At 36.3% G+C, this 18,783-nt stretch overlaps 1 protein-coding gene across 1 annotated transcript in view; it reads right to left on the bottom strand.

Annotated features, from left to right (window-relative positions):
* Positions 1–1,204: 1,204 nt before the first annotated feature.
* RAB11FIP2 (RAB11 family interacting protein 2) overlaps positions 1,205–18,783 on the bottom strand; it is a 33,327-nt gene continuing 15,748 nt past the window's right edge. The window contains exons 4-5 of the mRNA XM_009937752.2: positions 9,578–9,623; positions 1,205–5,856 (exon numbers count right to left, since the gene is read on the bottom strand). Coding sequence (XP_009936054.1) covers positions 5,629–5,856; positions 9,578–9,623 — 274 coding nt within the window. The 3' untranslated portion in view covers positions 1,205–5,628. The remainder of the gene's footprint in view (positions 5,857–9,577; positions 9,624–18,783) is intronic.

Genomic DNA, 18,783 nt, shown 5'->3' on the forward strand with positions numbered 1-18,783 from the left:
GGGAAACTGGAAGCTATTTAATCTAGCTGAGGTCTTACATTGTCAATAGAATACAGTTGGTATCAACTAACAAACATTACGCCTCTGAGGAAGGGAAATTGCACTGGCTCCATTTTCAAATGGGCATAGGAACCGAGATTAAAGTTACCAGATGTGAACTACAGATGGAAACTGGTATTTAATATGCAGCATGGTGCTTTCAAAAACCTACTTTCCTCCTGTGTCCTCATTCCTTCAATACCCACCCATCAGGACAGTTGCCAAGTCAGTGAGACATGGGGTGAAACAGCTGATGGGAACCTCCATAACAAAGCATGTGTAAGTACATGTACATCTCAAAAACTGACTATGATTTCCCATAACCACCACATTTCACGGATACCTCGAAGAGAGGAACCCTTTCTAAACCTCCTAAGTCCATAGCTGTCTGACAAAGGACCCAGTCACAAAGCAAGTTAACTGCAAGGAATGGGACTGCATCCCAGGGAAATTCCAGCCTCCAAGTAACAGGGTGAGCTACTCACAACGCTCTTCTCCTGAGACAGGGCCACTCTCGCTATCTCCTCAGCATCCAGAAAAGTCTGCTGTTGCAGGGGACAGACTTCACTGTCTGGCTGCCTCAAGGAAAAGGAAAAGATGAACGGCATAAGCATTTTTTTTCTGAGAAAAATGTGTTAAAATCTTCTGGGAGCATTGAAAAAAATACCTATGGGGCAGGGAGGTGGGGGAGAACGCTCTGGTTTTCTGTCATTCTGGCTGCGTTTTATTCTGTCAAGCATGAAGAGAAATCTGCATCACGTTTTCTATATCAAAATTTGCCGAGTGTTTGTCCTCTTGCTAAATGCAGTTCTGGCCTGCAGTTCCAAAGATCTCCTGGTGGTATTCACACAACCACTGAATCAGGGGAACTGTGCATTTAAAGGGACTGCCGCTGTCATATAGAAAAAGACACATGTATTAGCACATTCAAGAACATCCCATTTTTTTCACCAGTTATAACTTTTGGACACTCATGAAGAGATTTCCCTGACTGGCTACCCTGCAGACAGCTGGGATATTCATTCAGCGTTGTCCTTAAGGAAACACACCTCTCTCTGGTCTGAGAGTCTTAACAGCACTGCTCTTACAAACACGTACTGAAGAGCAGCGCAGGAGTTACATGCTTTGCATAACACAGATTAATATCACAAGTCAAGAAATACTGTGGTAGTGCATTGTGGTGCTTTATTAGTGTTAGACATGCAATATTTATTTAATGAACAGAAATTAAAATATTAAGATAACATTTTAATCAATTTAAAGGCGTTGAAGTTGCAATAATGAAACAAAAATAAAGTTTTTCATGCGTTCTAAGTTTATAGTTCTCACATCTGCATATAGTTGTGATTCTGTACCATTATTAAATGTAGACAAACTACCATTGATTGCACGAGATTAAATCAACCCTTAAGTCACAAGTAATGTTCATATCTTTTACAGACTTCCTATAGAACCTGGATCTTCAGCTTTTTCTAGTACATTGTAATAATACAAGACACCTGGAAGCTTCTAAGACGAATAGGAATGGCTCTACCATTTGTAACATACAGCGGCTTCTCCAATGTACAAATTACGAAAGATAAAGCAAATGCCCACCATGCTTTAGGAGACCATGACTTCTTCAACAGAAACAAATCTCAAAACCCTTCATAAACAGATTAAAGTGCTACCTATTGCATATTAAATACTTCCAGTGACCGTATCTACATTTAGAAGTTACAAATCCCTGAAAATAGGGTTTCATACCAAAAGTGCTGACCGACCCTTATATCTAGCATCATCAACACAGCAGCGCTATAATCCTTCACCAGGTACTTCAAATAGAGGAAGCTGGTCAACATGCTTTAAATATCACCATTTTAAAAGCCCACAGCTAACGTCTCTATCATATCTACAACTGTAATGGATACATAAAGAGCAAAAAAGCATGAGCTTACTATACACACTTGGTGTAGAACAACAATTTTTCTTTAAAGCTGGGAGTGTAAATAAACCTCCAGTGCAGCAGTAAACATATTAAGACAGCAGTTCTGTTTGTTTTAAGATGCATCTAAGAAAGGGCACCCTGTACAGAAAGAAATGCAGACTCGTACCTAATGAGCCTGAGTTTCAATAGGTCCTCAAATCGTGAGACCTTTCTAAATGCAAGGCAACATTTTCACAGCTGGAAACAAACAGTTCTTGACACTGAGCCAAAAGCAATAAATGTAGTTATGTATAATCTAAGGAGAACTCTACATTCATGAGTAGGTGGAAAACCAAGCTAACCATAAAATACAGCAGCAAGAGGTAACATATATAAATATTAAACATTCTTCTTGGAACGGCAGAAAGTTTAAATTTGTTACTTACAACATTAAAGCATGGCCTTGATGGTTGTTCTTTGAAGTAAATAAAGTATATGGCTATGAGCAGAGCTGTTTCAAAGAATAATTTCGAAGTATAGTGTGCGCACGGATGAACTCCTATGCTAATTTTTGGGAGAAAAAAATCAGAACAATGTGGAGATATCCAAAATTTTAATCCCTACATTTTCAAGGGCAAGAAGGACTGACTGTAAGTTGCAAGTTATTATGGTTTTAAAATGATCTGCAAGAAAGTTTACAGTTTTACCCTATGGGAGAAACAAAACTTACTTTGTTTTCAACATACACATTACTCTGCATGAAACGTTTTCATTCGAAAGCTGCATCGTTCAAAAAATACATGTAGGGTGAAGATGCTTTTCAAAAATAATCTCAATGTATAGAAAAATGTTAAAATATTCTTTCTAAGCAGCAAATGATGTCCATGCAATCTTTCCAGAATTGCTCCAAAATCAGCCTGTATCTTCAGCTATAAGAATTCTATTAAAATATTTTCATAGTTGTAAATGTCCCATTCAGCCTCTCTCCGTAACTCTACCTTTTCCTAAATTGCATTTGTCGTTTTCCCCTCTTTCTTGACAAACTGTTAGAAACAAAAGGTGCTTTTATTCACTTACAGATCAGATAAAGTCTAGATAGCACATTCAAAGCTTCACTAAATTTCTTCACTAATGCACAAAAATTGATCTTTTCACTACCTTTAATCTGCTTATCGTTCTTGGTATGCAAATATGTCAAATGATCTGCTTTTAGTCAATTATGCAGTTTGATATTCTACATTTACATTCTAAAAGAAGTGATTTCAGAGGTGCTAAATATAGTAGAGTTTCATTTTAATAATTATAAGTTGGCTCGCAAGTGAAAAGTCATTGCAGCATATTCTCTAGTTAGTTTACTAGTTAAAGCCCACTGGTGTGTATGATTTAATTATTGTAGATACTACCGATGGTCTCCTACCAGTTAGTTTGAAAATGACCGTGGAATTCAAAACAATTACACAATGCTTCCCCATAACAATATGAAAAAACCGCTTGCTTCAGCCAAACATTTGAAAATGTTTAAGAACTTTTACGGAAATACTGAGTAACTGCAATACATCGTGGTGCAATTAGTAAATTAAAATCTAATTGAGTGCAAAACCTAATTTCCAACAGTAAACGTACCATAACTTAGTACATAACCTTTGGCACTTCAAATATATTACAACAAATTTACAGTCATTTAGAGCTTAAGTGGGTCAAAAGAACATTCATGTGGCTTATGAGGTACCGAACTTGATAAATCCTTAGGCTGTGAAAAGCGAGGCTACCTGACGAAACGGGCCCGTTTCTGTGCTACAACCGCCCTAACGCAGGGCACCACCATTCGGTAGGGCCTGAACCACTCCGGCTCCATCCAGGCACAATGACCTATGCTAACGGATCCCAACGGTGGGCTGGGAACACTCAAACTGCACACATTTTAGGGACATAGCACTAGGGGGATGGGAGGTAGTTGCTAAAAAAAAAAGAAGAAAATTAGAAGAAGAAAAGAAGAGAAGCAAAAGCCAAAAATAATGAAATGAAATCTGAGAACAATTGTACAAAGTGGAATTTTTTCTAACAAGAATAATAATACTAACACCGTCAAAAGCATTCAGCTCCTAGAACTTTTTCAGATTATAATTATTCAAGATATTACTAATTTTCTCAGTTTTAAAAATACAAACATATTTAGATCTTTTACAACGACAAAAATTTGAAATTCAATGTCAAGCTTTTTTTCCTCCTCAGCAACAGCCATTACATGGTACCGTGAGAAAAAAAACAGATCAGGCGTAGGAAAAGAAGAGGAGAAGGAGAAGACAGTCAGCGTTCTTAAATCCAAATCTAAAATATTCTCTGCACTTCTTTTTAATATCATCTTACTGTTTCACAGCAACAGACAATCCAACAGAGATTGTTATAAAGGAAATAAAAATGAAACTCTATTTATGTTAATATTGTGAGGATTCTTCTCCTACAGTATTTTCCCATTATAAGTTCATCACTATTTTGCCAATTTATTGAACAACATATACCTTTTTCATATATCATTTTACAGACAATTATTAAATGATCAGGAAGACATTTACTACATTCTTCTTTCATTTGCCTCAATGAAAACTCATTTTTAGAAGTACTTACAAGGAATACAGATTGTTTTTTTAATGAAAAGCCTTTCTAAGTACTCTATATGTGTTTAAGCAACATAGCCTATTTCTAAAGGCATATACTTTCTTGTCATAAGATTTAAAAAAACTAAGACAGATATATGTCATGTAAAACTCAACCTTAAATTGAGTCAGTTCTACATTTTTTAATTATGTCTGTTCAAGTCAGTCTGTTCATTTCTCCTACATTTTCACCATAGTAGACCTTGACTGAACAAAGTATTCCTATCTTTATTCCATACTTCTCTCCATTCCTACCTCTGACTATTAATACTGTTCAAAGTATATTACCATATAAAAAAGCATGCAATAACTTCATACAAAAAGATCCTCAAAACAACTTTGTCATGAGCTCACTACCAAAGTTCAATCATTATACACAAAATTCAGCATTTAAGTGTAAAATAACTGATTCCAGCATGTACCATTACTGAAATGGCATGGTATTTTTTACATCGTTATACAAAAAGCACATTGTATAGAATACAGCATTTACTCTGCAAAGACTGTGCATCACTGTTTTCCTCCAATATGTGTAGAAGAAACTACATTCCATTGCAACAAATCACACTTAGGTTTAATAAAGCGTACTACTCTGGCTTGAAAACAGTGGTCTTGATCACATGCTGTAATATCAGAATCGATGTAGTTGCATAATACCAAGAATCATTCAAGAACACATTCATCACAGCACAGGCTTCCCAGTTGAAACTGCCACATGGCGAACACTAGGTTATTATATAAACTGCATGGACATATTTAATGTGTATTACTAACTCTACTGTAAGTATTCTGTACCTCAAGATGTTTTCAAAAACGAAGCAAAATGTTAATCTAACAGAATATTACTTTTGGCAGTTCCTGCTAGTGTTTGGAGTAAAAAACAAACAAAAAAACCCCACGCCATAGTCCTGTCCTCCCCTGATTCCTGGAGTTTCTTAGGAGAGAAGGAATGAAGAGAAGTCAAAATGGTGAAGTGTGATTTCCTTCCACTACTGTTCTCAGCAGAAAGTACCATCAAGTATCTCTATCTTAGCTTTTGGAAAATTTGCCGGCTTTTCGAGAAGGTTCATATGGCACTCTGAGAATACTAGGTGTTTCTTCCATGACTCGTACAAGAAGATTATCAATGTAATCCTCAAGTTCACGAATATGGGTGTCCTTCTTCTTAAGTTGCTCTTTATGTTTCACCAGCTCCTGCAAAACCTCTTCATAAGTAAGGTTACGGTATCCTGCAGTGGCGTCAAAAGGATTTCCATCCTACAGATAAGTATAAAAAAACCACCAGATTTTATTATTTTTTTTATTATTATTATTTTATTATTATTTGTTCAGTGTTCTGACCAAATTGATGGATTATTGCTTTTCATATGTTTCTCATGCACCTCTTGACAGAAGCAACTTCCCTTAGACCACATACTTCCATCTCTCTAGAGCTTTGCCCTCCAATACCTCCACCAGAGCAGATAACTGGAGATAGGCCGCTCAGTTTGAAGGAAGCTTCCTACTCTGTTATCTCAGAAAAATTATTATTCTCAATAAGATGCATACAGAGTTAATGACCACATGAGCAGTAACCACAACAACAGTTAGCAGGTCCATTTTGGACCATCAGCTCTGTGGTAACCTTATTTAGAGAAGAACAAGAGCAAGAGCCCTGAGAATTCAAGTCCTGTTGTAACTTTCCTGAGCTCTCACCTTCTGAGCCTATCAAAGCAAAACATTTACTTAGCTCTACATTACATGAGCCCTCACCTGTCTTTCATATTCTATTTTCAGTCATCAGTGGTTCTCCAGGCCTTGGCCTCTGAATCATATACTAAAACCTTCTATTTTAAATTTCAGGTGAAGCTAAAAGGCTGCATGTTATTAGCACCAGGGCACTTATGACAGCATTGTGTACTACTAAAAGACCTTGCTTGTCTGCTTGCTTGCCTTAAAGCAGGAGGGGCCCAGAATTATGGAGCAGGGAAAACAGAACTGTTTCTGCAATGATTTCTGATGACTCGGTAAGTGCAGGTATTAGCAAAGATGGACAAATTAGTTCCTTTAACAAAGGGCAACATGTGATCCAAAATTTGAATGTCTTGTTCTGTGTCAAAAAGAATTAGCTGTGATCTTAAGTAACAAGATAATCATAAATTTGGAAATGTACAACTGAGAAAAAGATCATGAGAGTCGATTTATAAAAGCATTAGCACTGTCAGACATGCCAAGTGGTAAGTTTTGTCTGATTCAGAAATGGAGACATTTAAAAGACATGGAACCTCTAATTAAGTAAAATAATCTAACCTCTGAAATCCTGCACCTCTAACAGGGAAGGAGAACAACGTTGTTGTTTACAGTAGAAAGTTGTCATTAAAAACGATAAAGCCTGCACAGCTAGGAAGCACACCATGTAGTAATGTCATATTCATTCCTTCTCCACGCTCCATTCCTTTTCTTTCCATACAGCTCCGTATTTGCACATTGGCATATGTCGAATCATTAAAATACACAGGTGGCCAAAGTTTTCAAATAAACCTAATTAAAAGTGATGGTGCACTGCAAATAGGCTGAAGTACGACAGATCAATCAGCCTCTCTCCATCAATTATATTCTAATAGCAGCTCTTGAAAATATGTGCTTTTAAGGCTTTCTCACTACACTTGAGATATTTCATGTCACTCTTTTGTACGTCTATTCAGTATTTTGAACTTTCAAGTTACAAGATTGTAAGTGATCAATAACTTCCACTTTATTAAAATGGCTAACTTGATGCAATTTCTAAATTGGTTAGTAATTGATTTCAAACAAGTATAGAAGAGAAAATAAGTTCACTTTGTGCTCATTATATTTTTAATACATTTTCTTCTACAAGAAGGAAGGAAAATTTCCTCTTTACAGTACTAAATTATTGTACACATTGGAAATGACATAATTAACACTTCCATGTCTAAAATATAGGGCTTGCCTGATTTTCTGATTTGGCAAAGGAACAGGAATTAAGATGCAATGATGTCTTTAATTATTATATAAAGCTTACTGGAAAATCGTGTGTAATACATATGCTTTAAAGATGTTTTGTCATACACATGCTCCGTATAGATCTTTGGGGGGAATAATCTATCACATTAATTACACAAGAAAATTCTAATTAGAGGATGTTAGTACTTAGAAAGAAATACTGTTAAAGTTAAGACGATTTTAAATGCTCAGTTTGAGCAAACAAATGATACTGAAATGCATAAGGAACAACTGCATCTTGACAAAAACAGATACTACAATTTTAATACAAAACATTAATCTTATAATGAATTATTAGGAGTCTAAATAATAAGCTATGCAAAGAATTATTGTCTCAGCTACAAAATACTACTGGGGTACACACTGACAGCCAGAGGAAATGGAATTAGATAAAATGAAGTCCTGGCAATCTCTGATCATCTCTTTATTGTTCCAACGAGGAATTCTGCTCTGGGAATATCATCTAAGCTACTTTCACATCTTTTGTCCTACTTACTTCATCTTCCTTTCTGTTCTTAATTAGGTCTTAAAGAGCTCACACTGCCCTTTCAACTGGCTACTGCTCCCATTTAAACACTGCCTTCAGAGACAGGTGTTGGCACCAGACTAGAAGACATACAAACATAATTACTAAATGTGATGCACAAGAAATATAATAACTTGGTGAGGGCTATTATTGCAGAACCTAATAATAAATTACTTCAAACACCTTAGAAAGCAATCTTGAATATTTAAAAAAAAAAAATCAAATGGTTTCATTCAAACCTATGGTCGAGATATAGTTTCTTCTCCTCCTAATTTGTATTTTGTATTAAATGAGCACCACCTCATAATCCTACAACTGACATTTAGGATAGCTGGTATTCCAAAAGAAAAATCATCAAGGATTTCTTTTGTCACCTTTAAATCCTTTATTTAAAACAATTCACATCTTTTTTCTTAAAAGAATTAAACCAGTGCTTTTAGCAGCAATAAATTACATGATTTGCAGTAGTACATTTTCAAGCAAATAGAAACTGTAATTATGGTTACTTTACAGACAATAGCTGCTAAGTTAAATCAATTTTTTTGATGTTGCTTTTTTTCAGAGATTAAGTAACTGCCTGGTAGAACTATCTGATCAAAGGCAGCCTTCATATATTCTGACATCTCCCACCAGTTACTTACATTGTAAAAACTTGGGCATTTACAATAACATCCAATGTTATTACAAATCATTTACATAAACCAGCAAAAACCAGCACAAAGTCATATTTGCTTGTCAAACTTGTTTTCTATAGATTTTAGAGACTGAAAACAAACCCACTTTTAAAGATTTCATCTATTCACAAAACAAATTCTAGTAAGACCACATTTTCCTTCAAAGACAGACACTGCACAGGACATCTGTGGATTTTTTTGGTCTTTCCTTAGTACACAATCTATTCTAGGTACTGTTAGAGTCAAAAGACTATTTTTAATAATAACTTCTAGTATTTCTATTTTTAGTATTTTCCAAGAGGCTGCTCATTTATTATTTGTATTATTAATCCTATCATATATCAGTTCATTACTTCCATTTTGATTTGCTGCCTAAAGACTGTCCTCAAGTCTCCGAGTACAGTGACAGGAAACTCCTGCTATGTCAGTTAATACATCACTGCCTAATGCAGAGCTCCTCACCTGACTATCACTTCTCTAGAGTCATCTGAATACCCCCAAAGCGATATTCATTTCAATGTCTGTGCAAACGCTAATTTCTCCCTTCTTCTCTACATCACCATACCAGAAGTACACTGCATATTGAGTGCAAAACTGAATTTATATTAAGCCTGTAATTTTCTAATCAGATTTTCTGGATATGTCAAAAGAAGAACACCCCCCCCCCCCCCAACATTTCCTTATAAGTCATTAAACAAGAGTATCAGCTTATATAGCGTCAGGCATCGAATAGCTGGCACTTACTGATGGCTTTCCATAACACTTCATAACTCACCATTGTTTTCCTGAGGTCCTCAGTGCCAGGAGGATTCACATTAAAACTGTGGAAAAAACCAAAACCCCAAGTATTAGCAGTGTGTACATATCTGACCAAAACACCTACTAGAAGATACTACTGAATTAGGTATATAGCTATAAAATATTTAACATTATTTATTTTCTTGATTAGTTGAACTTAGGAAAAGTAGGAAAATCTTCAAAGTTAATGGAAATTTTCATATATTCTTTGTTCACAATTTTTTGTATTTCTCATATTCTTTTTGTCACAAAATCTGAGTATGTACTTAAGAAATGCAAGAAAGAATACTACGGAGTGGGCTCCACTAGCTCTTCTCTTCTCTCTTGACTTACCTCAGGCTTCTAAGGGAAAAGAGATACTTTAAGTGAAATACTGTGGAAACAGGTCCCTGGGACGAGCTTGTTAAAAACCAGCAACAAACCCCTGCAGACTAACACGGATTCCCAGCTTTCAGGGCAGCTGCCAGAGGAGAAAGGTCCTTTAGAAATTCCAGTGAGATCACCAGCTTAAGTCAGAGCTGAAAAGCCATCTTCTGTCAGCAACATTTGTTTCGTACTTAGAATTGAGTAAATAATCTACTTTTTAAAAAACCTAGTGATTATCCCGCGTATCCAAAAAGCAAAGCTATTTCATGATGTTGTTGTGCTGAGATTTTTTCTGCCTCAACTGCAAAAGTGCTGTTGCTATTGATAAAAGCAGCCACGGTCTAAGCATCAGGCCAAAGAAACGGTCCAGTCGTCTCTGAGGTTGATGCAATCATTAGCAAATATCTTCAAAAATCAGTGCTGCTATGTTCTTCGGTACTTGCTACAGAAAGTTTGGAGAGAAAACTAACTCTCCAAAAACACGTTCGGAATTCGGATATGGCTCACAAATACTGTTTACTCAGTAGCATCACAGGAAACACCATTCCTGCACACCACAGAATCTATGCATGTACTGGCTGTCAAGGGTAGCGTTTGTTGACTAAGAGTAATGCAAAAAGTTACAAAAATATCTCTACACTTTTTTTTTTATTTTAAAAGACAACTTAAATTAAGGAACATGTATTTTGTGACTATCCATCACTCTGTTACCTGAATTTATAAGCCATATATTTCATGGTGTAAAAAAGTGGAAGGGACATAATTTACAAATGGAAATTATTCAACATGTAAAACCCGAATTTCTTCTGTACAAAAATTTTTTGGTTTTACATTAAAATTTTTTACTCTGCACATTATTTTTAATATCCAAAGTAGGCAGTCTTTTGCTTATAAAGAAATCCTGTGAACCATCTGCTGGACAGAGGATATTAGATAAAGCTTGGATTACACGAACAGTCACAACTAGAAAGCAAGAGGTGTCTGACGAATCCAGTTCTGGCTAATTCCCATTATACCTGTCTGTAACAGCAATCCGCAGCAGCCTGCCCAGTTTGCTGGAGACCAGTTCTGAATGAGGGGCCTCTTTCACCGGGTATTGTCTAAAAAGCTCAAGGCAGGAACCCTCCCTCACCGCCCGCCTTTTAGCTTCACACTGATGTGTCAAACACATGATGAACTTGCTTCATTCATGGCTGCCTTTTGTGATCCGAGCACAAAAAAAATGAGTTAACTGAACTGGATCGAATTAGCTTGGTGAAAACCAAGAATGTCTCTATTTAACAAAGTGTGGCGTTAATTTGGGATATCTTTCTTTTGGGACTGTTTCCTCATGTTAGACAAGATATAGAATAATACGGCCTGACTGCTCAACTGAGTGACTTTCTGAAAGGTTAAAAAAGCAAGATCTTTCATTGCCTTGAATGACTTTCTGTGAAATAAATTCTGGGGACTCTTTTTCATAGCAGTAGCTTAAAAGAAAAGCAGCAGTTCTGACTACAAAAAGTTGCATTTGAAAATCAGAAATATAAATCACTAGCAAAACTGACTGATTTTTTTTTTTTTAGCTAAAAAATCTGCAATCATTTCTGTAACATTGCGGACATTGTAACTGCAATTACAGAAGAGCACATCTGTGTATTTCACATGAAGTAATTTGAGTATACTTGCAATATTCCCCACTAAAAACCCAAACCCCATGAATACTCTTATTCATATTTTAAAGAGATCTGTGGAAAATACACTGCTTCTCAAGGAAGAAACAGGTGTTGAGATGGCATAGAACATTTTTTTAAATCAGACCGTCTGCTGAGCAAGGTGGGAGCTCCACGGCCTGGCTGAGCCCCGCAGGGTTTCCTGCCCGCACTCCCAGCCCAAGGGGAGCGTGAGCAGATGAAGGCTCTCACTGCCGTACACATAATTCACTATCTGAGGACCATGCAACACCTTGAAAGAAAATCCTGTAAGATTACAAATGCAGTTGAGCGAGTTGCATGCCTGGTGTACTGAAATTCATTAAAGTGTTTGTTTTTTAATTTAAAGTTCATCACAATAATATGCCCCTAAAATTACCACCTCACTTGATTATTCGTAACAGCTTGCAGAAAACACGCCTTTAGGACTGCAGCCCACACGCTGTACAACGATCCTAAGCCTCCTTCGAGCAGCCATTCTCTTGACTTCCCAAGAACATTCTGAAATCATGGACCTAAAGTAATTATAAGAAATACTGCCCTTCTTTTTTTTGCTGTGTTACAACCACAGTTCATAGTGATAATGCGAGTTATAGACCCATCTCTGGTTTTACCCCAGTGTTTCATAAACTGGCAGGGAACTTTTGCTATGGAAGCATGAAAAAAAACTATGTTCACAGCTTGGGAAAAAGTTTTCTTTTAGCTTTTTTTTTTTTGAGTGCAGTTTTCTGTGAACAGTGGAAAAAAACAAAAGGCATTGTGGAGTTCCATAATTATTGTTCCTCAATTATGTCCACACTATATTTGCTTAGTTTACACGTAAAAAGATGTTTCTTTTCTAACAAATTGACTTTCTCCCAACTCACCCTGAGAACTAAAGTCAAACCACGTTCCTCTGGCTCATTGTCATTGCCACTCTGTGTGTTATATCCCAGGCATTACACCTGAGTCTAACGCCTCCATAACGGACATACCTGCCAACCTACACAAACTGGCTTGACTACTCCTCCTCCTGTTCACTGACAAGAGCTCATCTACCTTCTTGCTCCTGAGTCCTTCATCATCTCAAGGAATCAAGTAATTTTCTATCTTTTCCACTCATCCAGACAAGGCAAGAAGCCCCCTGCTCCACTACTGTGGAGTCTCATGTGCCTCAAGGTCAAGGACCCATAATGACTTTTAACAGAAACTCCATGGTTTGTCTCTTAGCGCTAATAAACTTTCCTTCACTCCAATCACCTTCAAGTAACATAGCAACTAGTAAAAGGGAGGTAAATCACACTGGCAGAGACTCCAAATCAGCCACCCAACTTCTGTGTGGCCCCTAGCCCACTACAGGTGGAATAAATGTCTTCAATCTAGCACAGAAATTAGTTGTGCCCACCATTTCACACATCTGAGAATTCAATTAGTTTCCTTAACAGTTACTTTATATCAAATATTTTGACTAGATTAAATCATATCCATTATTTTATTGCAACTTTTTCTTTACAGGGACATTTTTACTGAGTAGTAAAGTTTGTATCTCTGGGGTTTTATTGGCTTGGAGTTAAATTTTAGCTAATCCGAGATGAGAATTCTTCTTTACTTCCATGTTGCTAGGGGGAGAAAAGTGACGAGAAATAAAAATAGAATAAATTAACAATGGAGACAGACATAATATAGTGCTGATTCTGTAGAGTGTTTTGGATGACTATTTCATAATCATAACAAGCGTGTTATTTTATACTTTCTTGTTATTTTCCCTATTTAAATACACTTCATTAGAACTACAGGAAACTCTCACTTTTTTTCATAACACCTACTTTTTATGAGGTAGTTAAATACTTAGATTGTGGGCTGATTATTTGCAGTTTGTATAGAAACTTCACCACAGTGGAGTTGAGTTTAGGATGTATCACAGGCTCAAGTTTGTGACTGGAGCTTGTAATTTTGTCTTTTGAAGTTTAATGGTAGTTAAAAACTCAAACATTATGTCTAGTGGCTGCTTAAATATTTAGCTTCTAAATGCCTAGAGATTAAAACACTGTTTAAAAAAATCTTTCCTACAACTGATTTAAACATTTTAGTGCTTGAACCATTTACTCTGACAACATAATGAATGGGAATCAGGCTCCTAAATTATTCTGTATGGAAAGCGTATTTTCTTACGGAACAAAAGCTTTTTACCTATCTTTAGCTACTCATATTAGTTATCTGATCATTGCACTGTATACGATTAGAAACTGAAACTACAATATTTACATTAATCTTTGCTATTCAAAGTACCGAAATCTTCCTTGTTAACTTGACATTTTGTACAATAACCTTAATACCTATGCGTGGAGTATAAGCTTTCATTTTTTTTCCTTTAACATGGAACCTCTATGTACAAGTTATTAGCAAAGCTCTACCATGTTCATTTTCCATTAGAGTTGAAAGATTGTTCATATTCCTAGTTTTCATTTTTTGGACTGATTCTTATTGCATTGCTTACGTATTTTTCTTTGGATTCTCACAACAGGTATCAAAACCTTGAAATATTAGGATGCAGTTTAAGTTATGACCAATGTACTATAAAAACAAAAGAATAAAATCAGATACAGTTAATGAAATTCAGAAACTTTGCTTTCCACAGAATATTACTAGCCTGCTGTGCCTGGCAATGCAGACATGACTTTATACTCTGAGAAGGAATGACTGTCATGTCTGGCAGCTATGCAAGCATGGAGTAAGCATATTGCCATTTATTTCCCAATCAGATTCTGTGGAACATCACTTAAGACACTTCACTATATAAATTAGCCTGCTGTCAAGCCACGCTCCAAGGCTGCCTGGAGTTTGTGTAACCACAGGAGGACACAAAGAGTATCAGGTTTTGTTGCTATCACTCCATTTCTTAATATTACTATAAAGTCTCATGCCAAGAGTTAAGAAACTGGAACAAAAACCCTGAACTCTGGATGCAAGACACACTTCTTTTGCAAATAATTTGTTCTCAAGCCACATATTCTTACACAGACTACTTTGGAAATGGTCTGTTCATGAGTATACTGTTGCACGCTATGGAGCCCTTTAAAGACGGCAGAAAGCCTCATGAGACAAAGAAGTTACTGATTCAGAATATGGTTCAAGGAAGCAGACTTGTCTCTTGTAGCTCATGGACATCTCATATTTAGTGCAGTAGCAACATGACAATGCAATTATACAGAAGCACAGAAGCTTTCCGTTAAAGCAACTTGAAAAATTTAACAAAATTTTGGCTTTATGTATAAACAGCTTCATTCTGAAAACAGACATGAATTTGGATCCACAGTCAGCTGGTGACCAATTCTGAGGTGTCTGATACCGCTGGAGACAGATCAAGGGAAGTGAAGGCATACAGAGCTGCATTCACGAGCTCTACCAGAATGCCAGCCTTCTCTTTCCAAAAACAGAAGTGTCTTAAAACAGTGGCACTTGTCCTTGCACTCTGCTGGGCACACTGCTTGTGCAAGTTCACTTATTATTCAGGACTTACAAGACATTCCAAACTCCAAAGTGATCTTACACAGTGCACTCAACTGAATGATAATTTAAGTTTCTGGAAAAAAACAACAACAGTTTTACATTAAAAAAAAAGCAGCATTTCAATATTCCTGCTTTTACTAGGCAGTAGTGCTATGGCTAAAAAACTAATGAAGTTTTACCCTCAAGAGACCACTAAAGTTCTTTAATACTAAAAGCCCCTACCTATTAGAGATCCATAATTTAACCAAACATCCCACAACCCTGAAGTAAAAGTTTGTCATTGAAACTTCTAGAACCATTTCTGAATGCTTAAAAACATAGCACTAATTCTTAATTCTTAACATGACATGGAAAAAAAAAAAGTCCCTCCATTTTACATAGCTTCTGCATTAATTAATACAGAAACTGGACATCACTATTTTTTTTTTTTTTTTTTTTTAAGAAAATAGAACAGGCAGTGCATTCTCCCTTGGGACAGATAATATGCCTCAAGCATCCACTCAAAAAAGTTTTCACATGTCCTAATGTGCACCAATAGACAATGAAAGCTTGAAAAAAATCTTGTTATGCAGCCAGCATGATGAACTTTCCAAGCAGTGTTCCTAAACCAGATAACAAATTAGGAGTAAGTGATTGCTTGTGAAGAGTCTGCAAAAGTCAAGATTAATACTAAGTATTTCTACAATATCTCTCCAGGAGATATTGATTGCTCCAAACCACCCTAGTAACTCCCAAATACTGTGACCATTGCTTTGTGGTAGCTTTGGGCAAGATTTCATTGTTCTCCCATCACATGCAGTGATCTTTCTAAATCAGACAGAAACAGCCCTGGCAGACCACAAGACTAAGAATCCTTGTGTGACTTCTGCTTGTTCTGTCATTTCCCATTACCTCCCACATACCTGTAATGTATATGTTTTGTTGAAATAATATTCTACCGACAGCTTTACTGCATCGAATTAATAAATATTAACAGTCTACAGTATAATTAATGTACTGTCGTAGCCTATCAATATTCTACCTAGACTATAGATAAGCACAGTTGACTGGAGAGAAGTCAAATTTCAGTAGAGAACTGAAAAAAATCCTTGCATTTCAAGAAAAGTAATGCTGAAGTATGCTGTTCTTAAAATATGGCATGCTAACACTGACAGAGGAAACAAAATTCTGAAAACAGCATAGTTCACCTGATGTCATTTTTTGACTAACAGAGAAATATACGCTAAAATGTCAGAACAGACTGTACTACCCTAGCAAGCACAGTAATAAACTTGTTAAGATATCAACATTTTGAACAAATATTTTGCATTTTATGCTCCAATTGACCAATAACTAATGTTCTAAATATATAATAATATATAATGTATATATATAATATATAGATCGATATATAACTGTTGCAGTGAATGCCAGTAAGATACACATTTCTTTCTCCTCCACTTTTCCACCTTCCATAGTGCTCAGAATGTAACACATTTATTGCAAGAACTTGAGACACAGTGTAACCAGTATGAAGGCACAAGCTTTATCTTTTCTCTAAGTTTAACAATACTTTGGTCATGGAAGCGCTACTTTAAAAATTTTGGTTTAATGTATCTCTCTATATATGTGCACACAGACACACACTTATAATGTGTGTATGTGTGTATATATATCTTATATATATAATGTTTCTTTGAAAGCTCCCAAACACCTATTAATTCAGTTTCCCAGATCGGGAATTTGATCAGACTAGTAACAACCTGTCAGCTTTAAATATTGGGCTATTTGTTTCCCTGTGTCCAATGCCTAAGATCTTGTTAATTACCTAAACTCTCTTTCTGTAGGTCTTGTTAATTACCCGTCTCCTGTCTCGGAGGACCTTGTTAATAACTTGTACAATCTCTCTAAAAAGGTCCTAATAACACATTAAAATTAAAGATGCTTTTCTTTTAGCACTTGTCAAGTGGTGTAAATTGAGAAATTTTCACATCAGTTTATTAGCCTACTGTAGTGTATTTTCCTAAACACAAACAATTTCAGAGAAATGATGCTCCAGGTTTGGTCATGGCACAACACAATCTTTGTTTTCCAGGAGCACCCTCAATTTCTTTAACTGTGTTCAATACCAAATCCACGTGGCTCCTGGCTGCAAATTAACCTCTTGAGAGCCATGACAATAGCACTAATTGTAAGGATGAATGCAATTTAAGACGCTATTAGGTAAAAGTTTCAAAGCAGTGGATTAAGAAGTACAAAGACAAAACTATTATTGGTAAGTACTGGCTAAAAATACCAGACATACTGTGTGGTTAAAAACTGTTCATTGGCTGTACAATATAAATCCTCTGGAACGAACAGATTTACCAATATTTGCAAAAACAGCATTTCTTGTTTCACTCTGAGACTGCAGTGTTTTTAAATTGTCAAGAAATCAGCTCATAAATATCTATATTACACCTACACCAGACAACAAAAAAACCCAACCTTAACACTTATGTAATACTGTAATACTGTATCTATAAAACCCTTTAAAAATACTAATTTATTAACTCAGCATTTGTAAGAGGTAACAAAATATCATCCCCATTTTACAGATCAGGAGCAGGGAGACTTAGTGATTTAGTCAAAGCCACAGAAGAGGCCTTTGCCACAGCAGAGATAAATAGAAATTAGGGGTCCTTATTTTGTGATTCCCTGGCAACTAGTATTATACACAAACAGGTTTTGTTTTGCTTTTCCAAAATATTTCTTAAACCTTCTTGAAAGAACAATAATAACTAACAATAATAAAAATAAATCATAATTTCCAAATAATCCCGGCATACTTCTTCTGTTTAGAAAAAAAAAAAAAAAAATCCTGTAACTTGCTGAACCAATTCTACATTTTCTGAATCAGCAGCTGAGAAACAGGAGGAAGATGTATTTATCTTCATTCTTCTAATTAGTAAATAAGAGTAATTAGTGACAGAGTACGCATACAGCCCGTTAGCCCTAATGTCTGTTTGGATGAAGAGCTATCAGCAACTCTGTTCTGCAACTCACCTACCCATCAGTTAGGGATGCTCTCATGAGCTGCTGTCCTGCACATCATGACTGCTTAGTCAACATCACCAAACACAATTAATTAGGACAAACTTAAACCTGGCCCAAAGCTCACCAGTCCCTGAAAAGACTCCCACTAAGTTTACAGACACAGGTCCACTGGTGCTAAGAACCTGACCTTCACACTATGCACATGAAGGAGTTGGGGAGTGGGAAGAAGGTTTTGATGTGGGTTTTTTTCTCCCACTTTGCACCACCTCCAGCCTGGTCCCATGGACTGAGCACCCTTCTGTGGCTACAGTGTGCTCCCGCAATACATCTTCTGGTTGTGTTACATCAGACTGGAATCCAGGTCATGTGCCCCAGGACCATTCCATCACTCAAAGGCTTAGCTCAGTGGGGTGAACTGGGAGATCCACCTGCAAAACAAACTCCTCATCCACACCAGAACACTGATTTTGGACACACCTCAATTAAAAGATACTGCCTGGTTTACTCATGCAAACGGTATCCATCCAAAAGAGCTTAATAGCATGCTGAGTAAATAAAAAGCAACTCAAAGTTTAAATTCCCTGTGTATGCTTTCTGCATACTGAATTTGTTACTCAACCTC

Source organism: Opisthocomus hoazin, chromosome 6, assembly GCF_030867145.1.
Source record: "Opisthocomus hoazin isolate bOpiHoa1 chromosome 6, bOpiHoa1.hap1, whole genome shotgun sequence".
NCBI lineage: Eukaryota > Metazoa > Chordata > Aves > Opisthocomiformes > Opisthocomidae > Opisthocomus > Opisthocomus hoazin.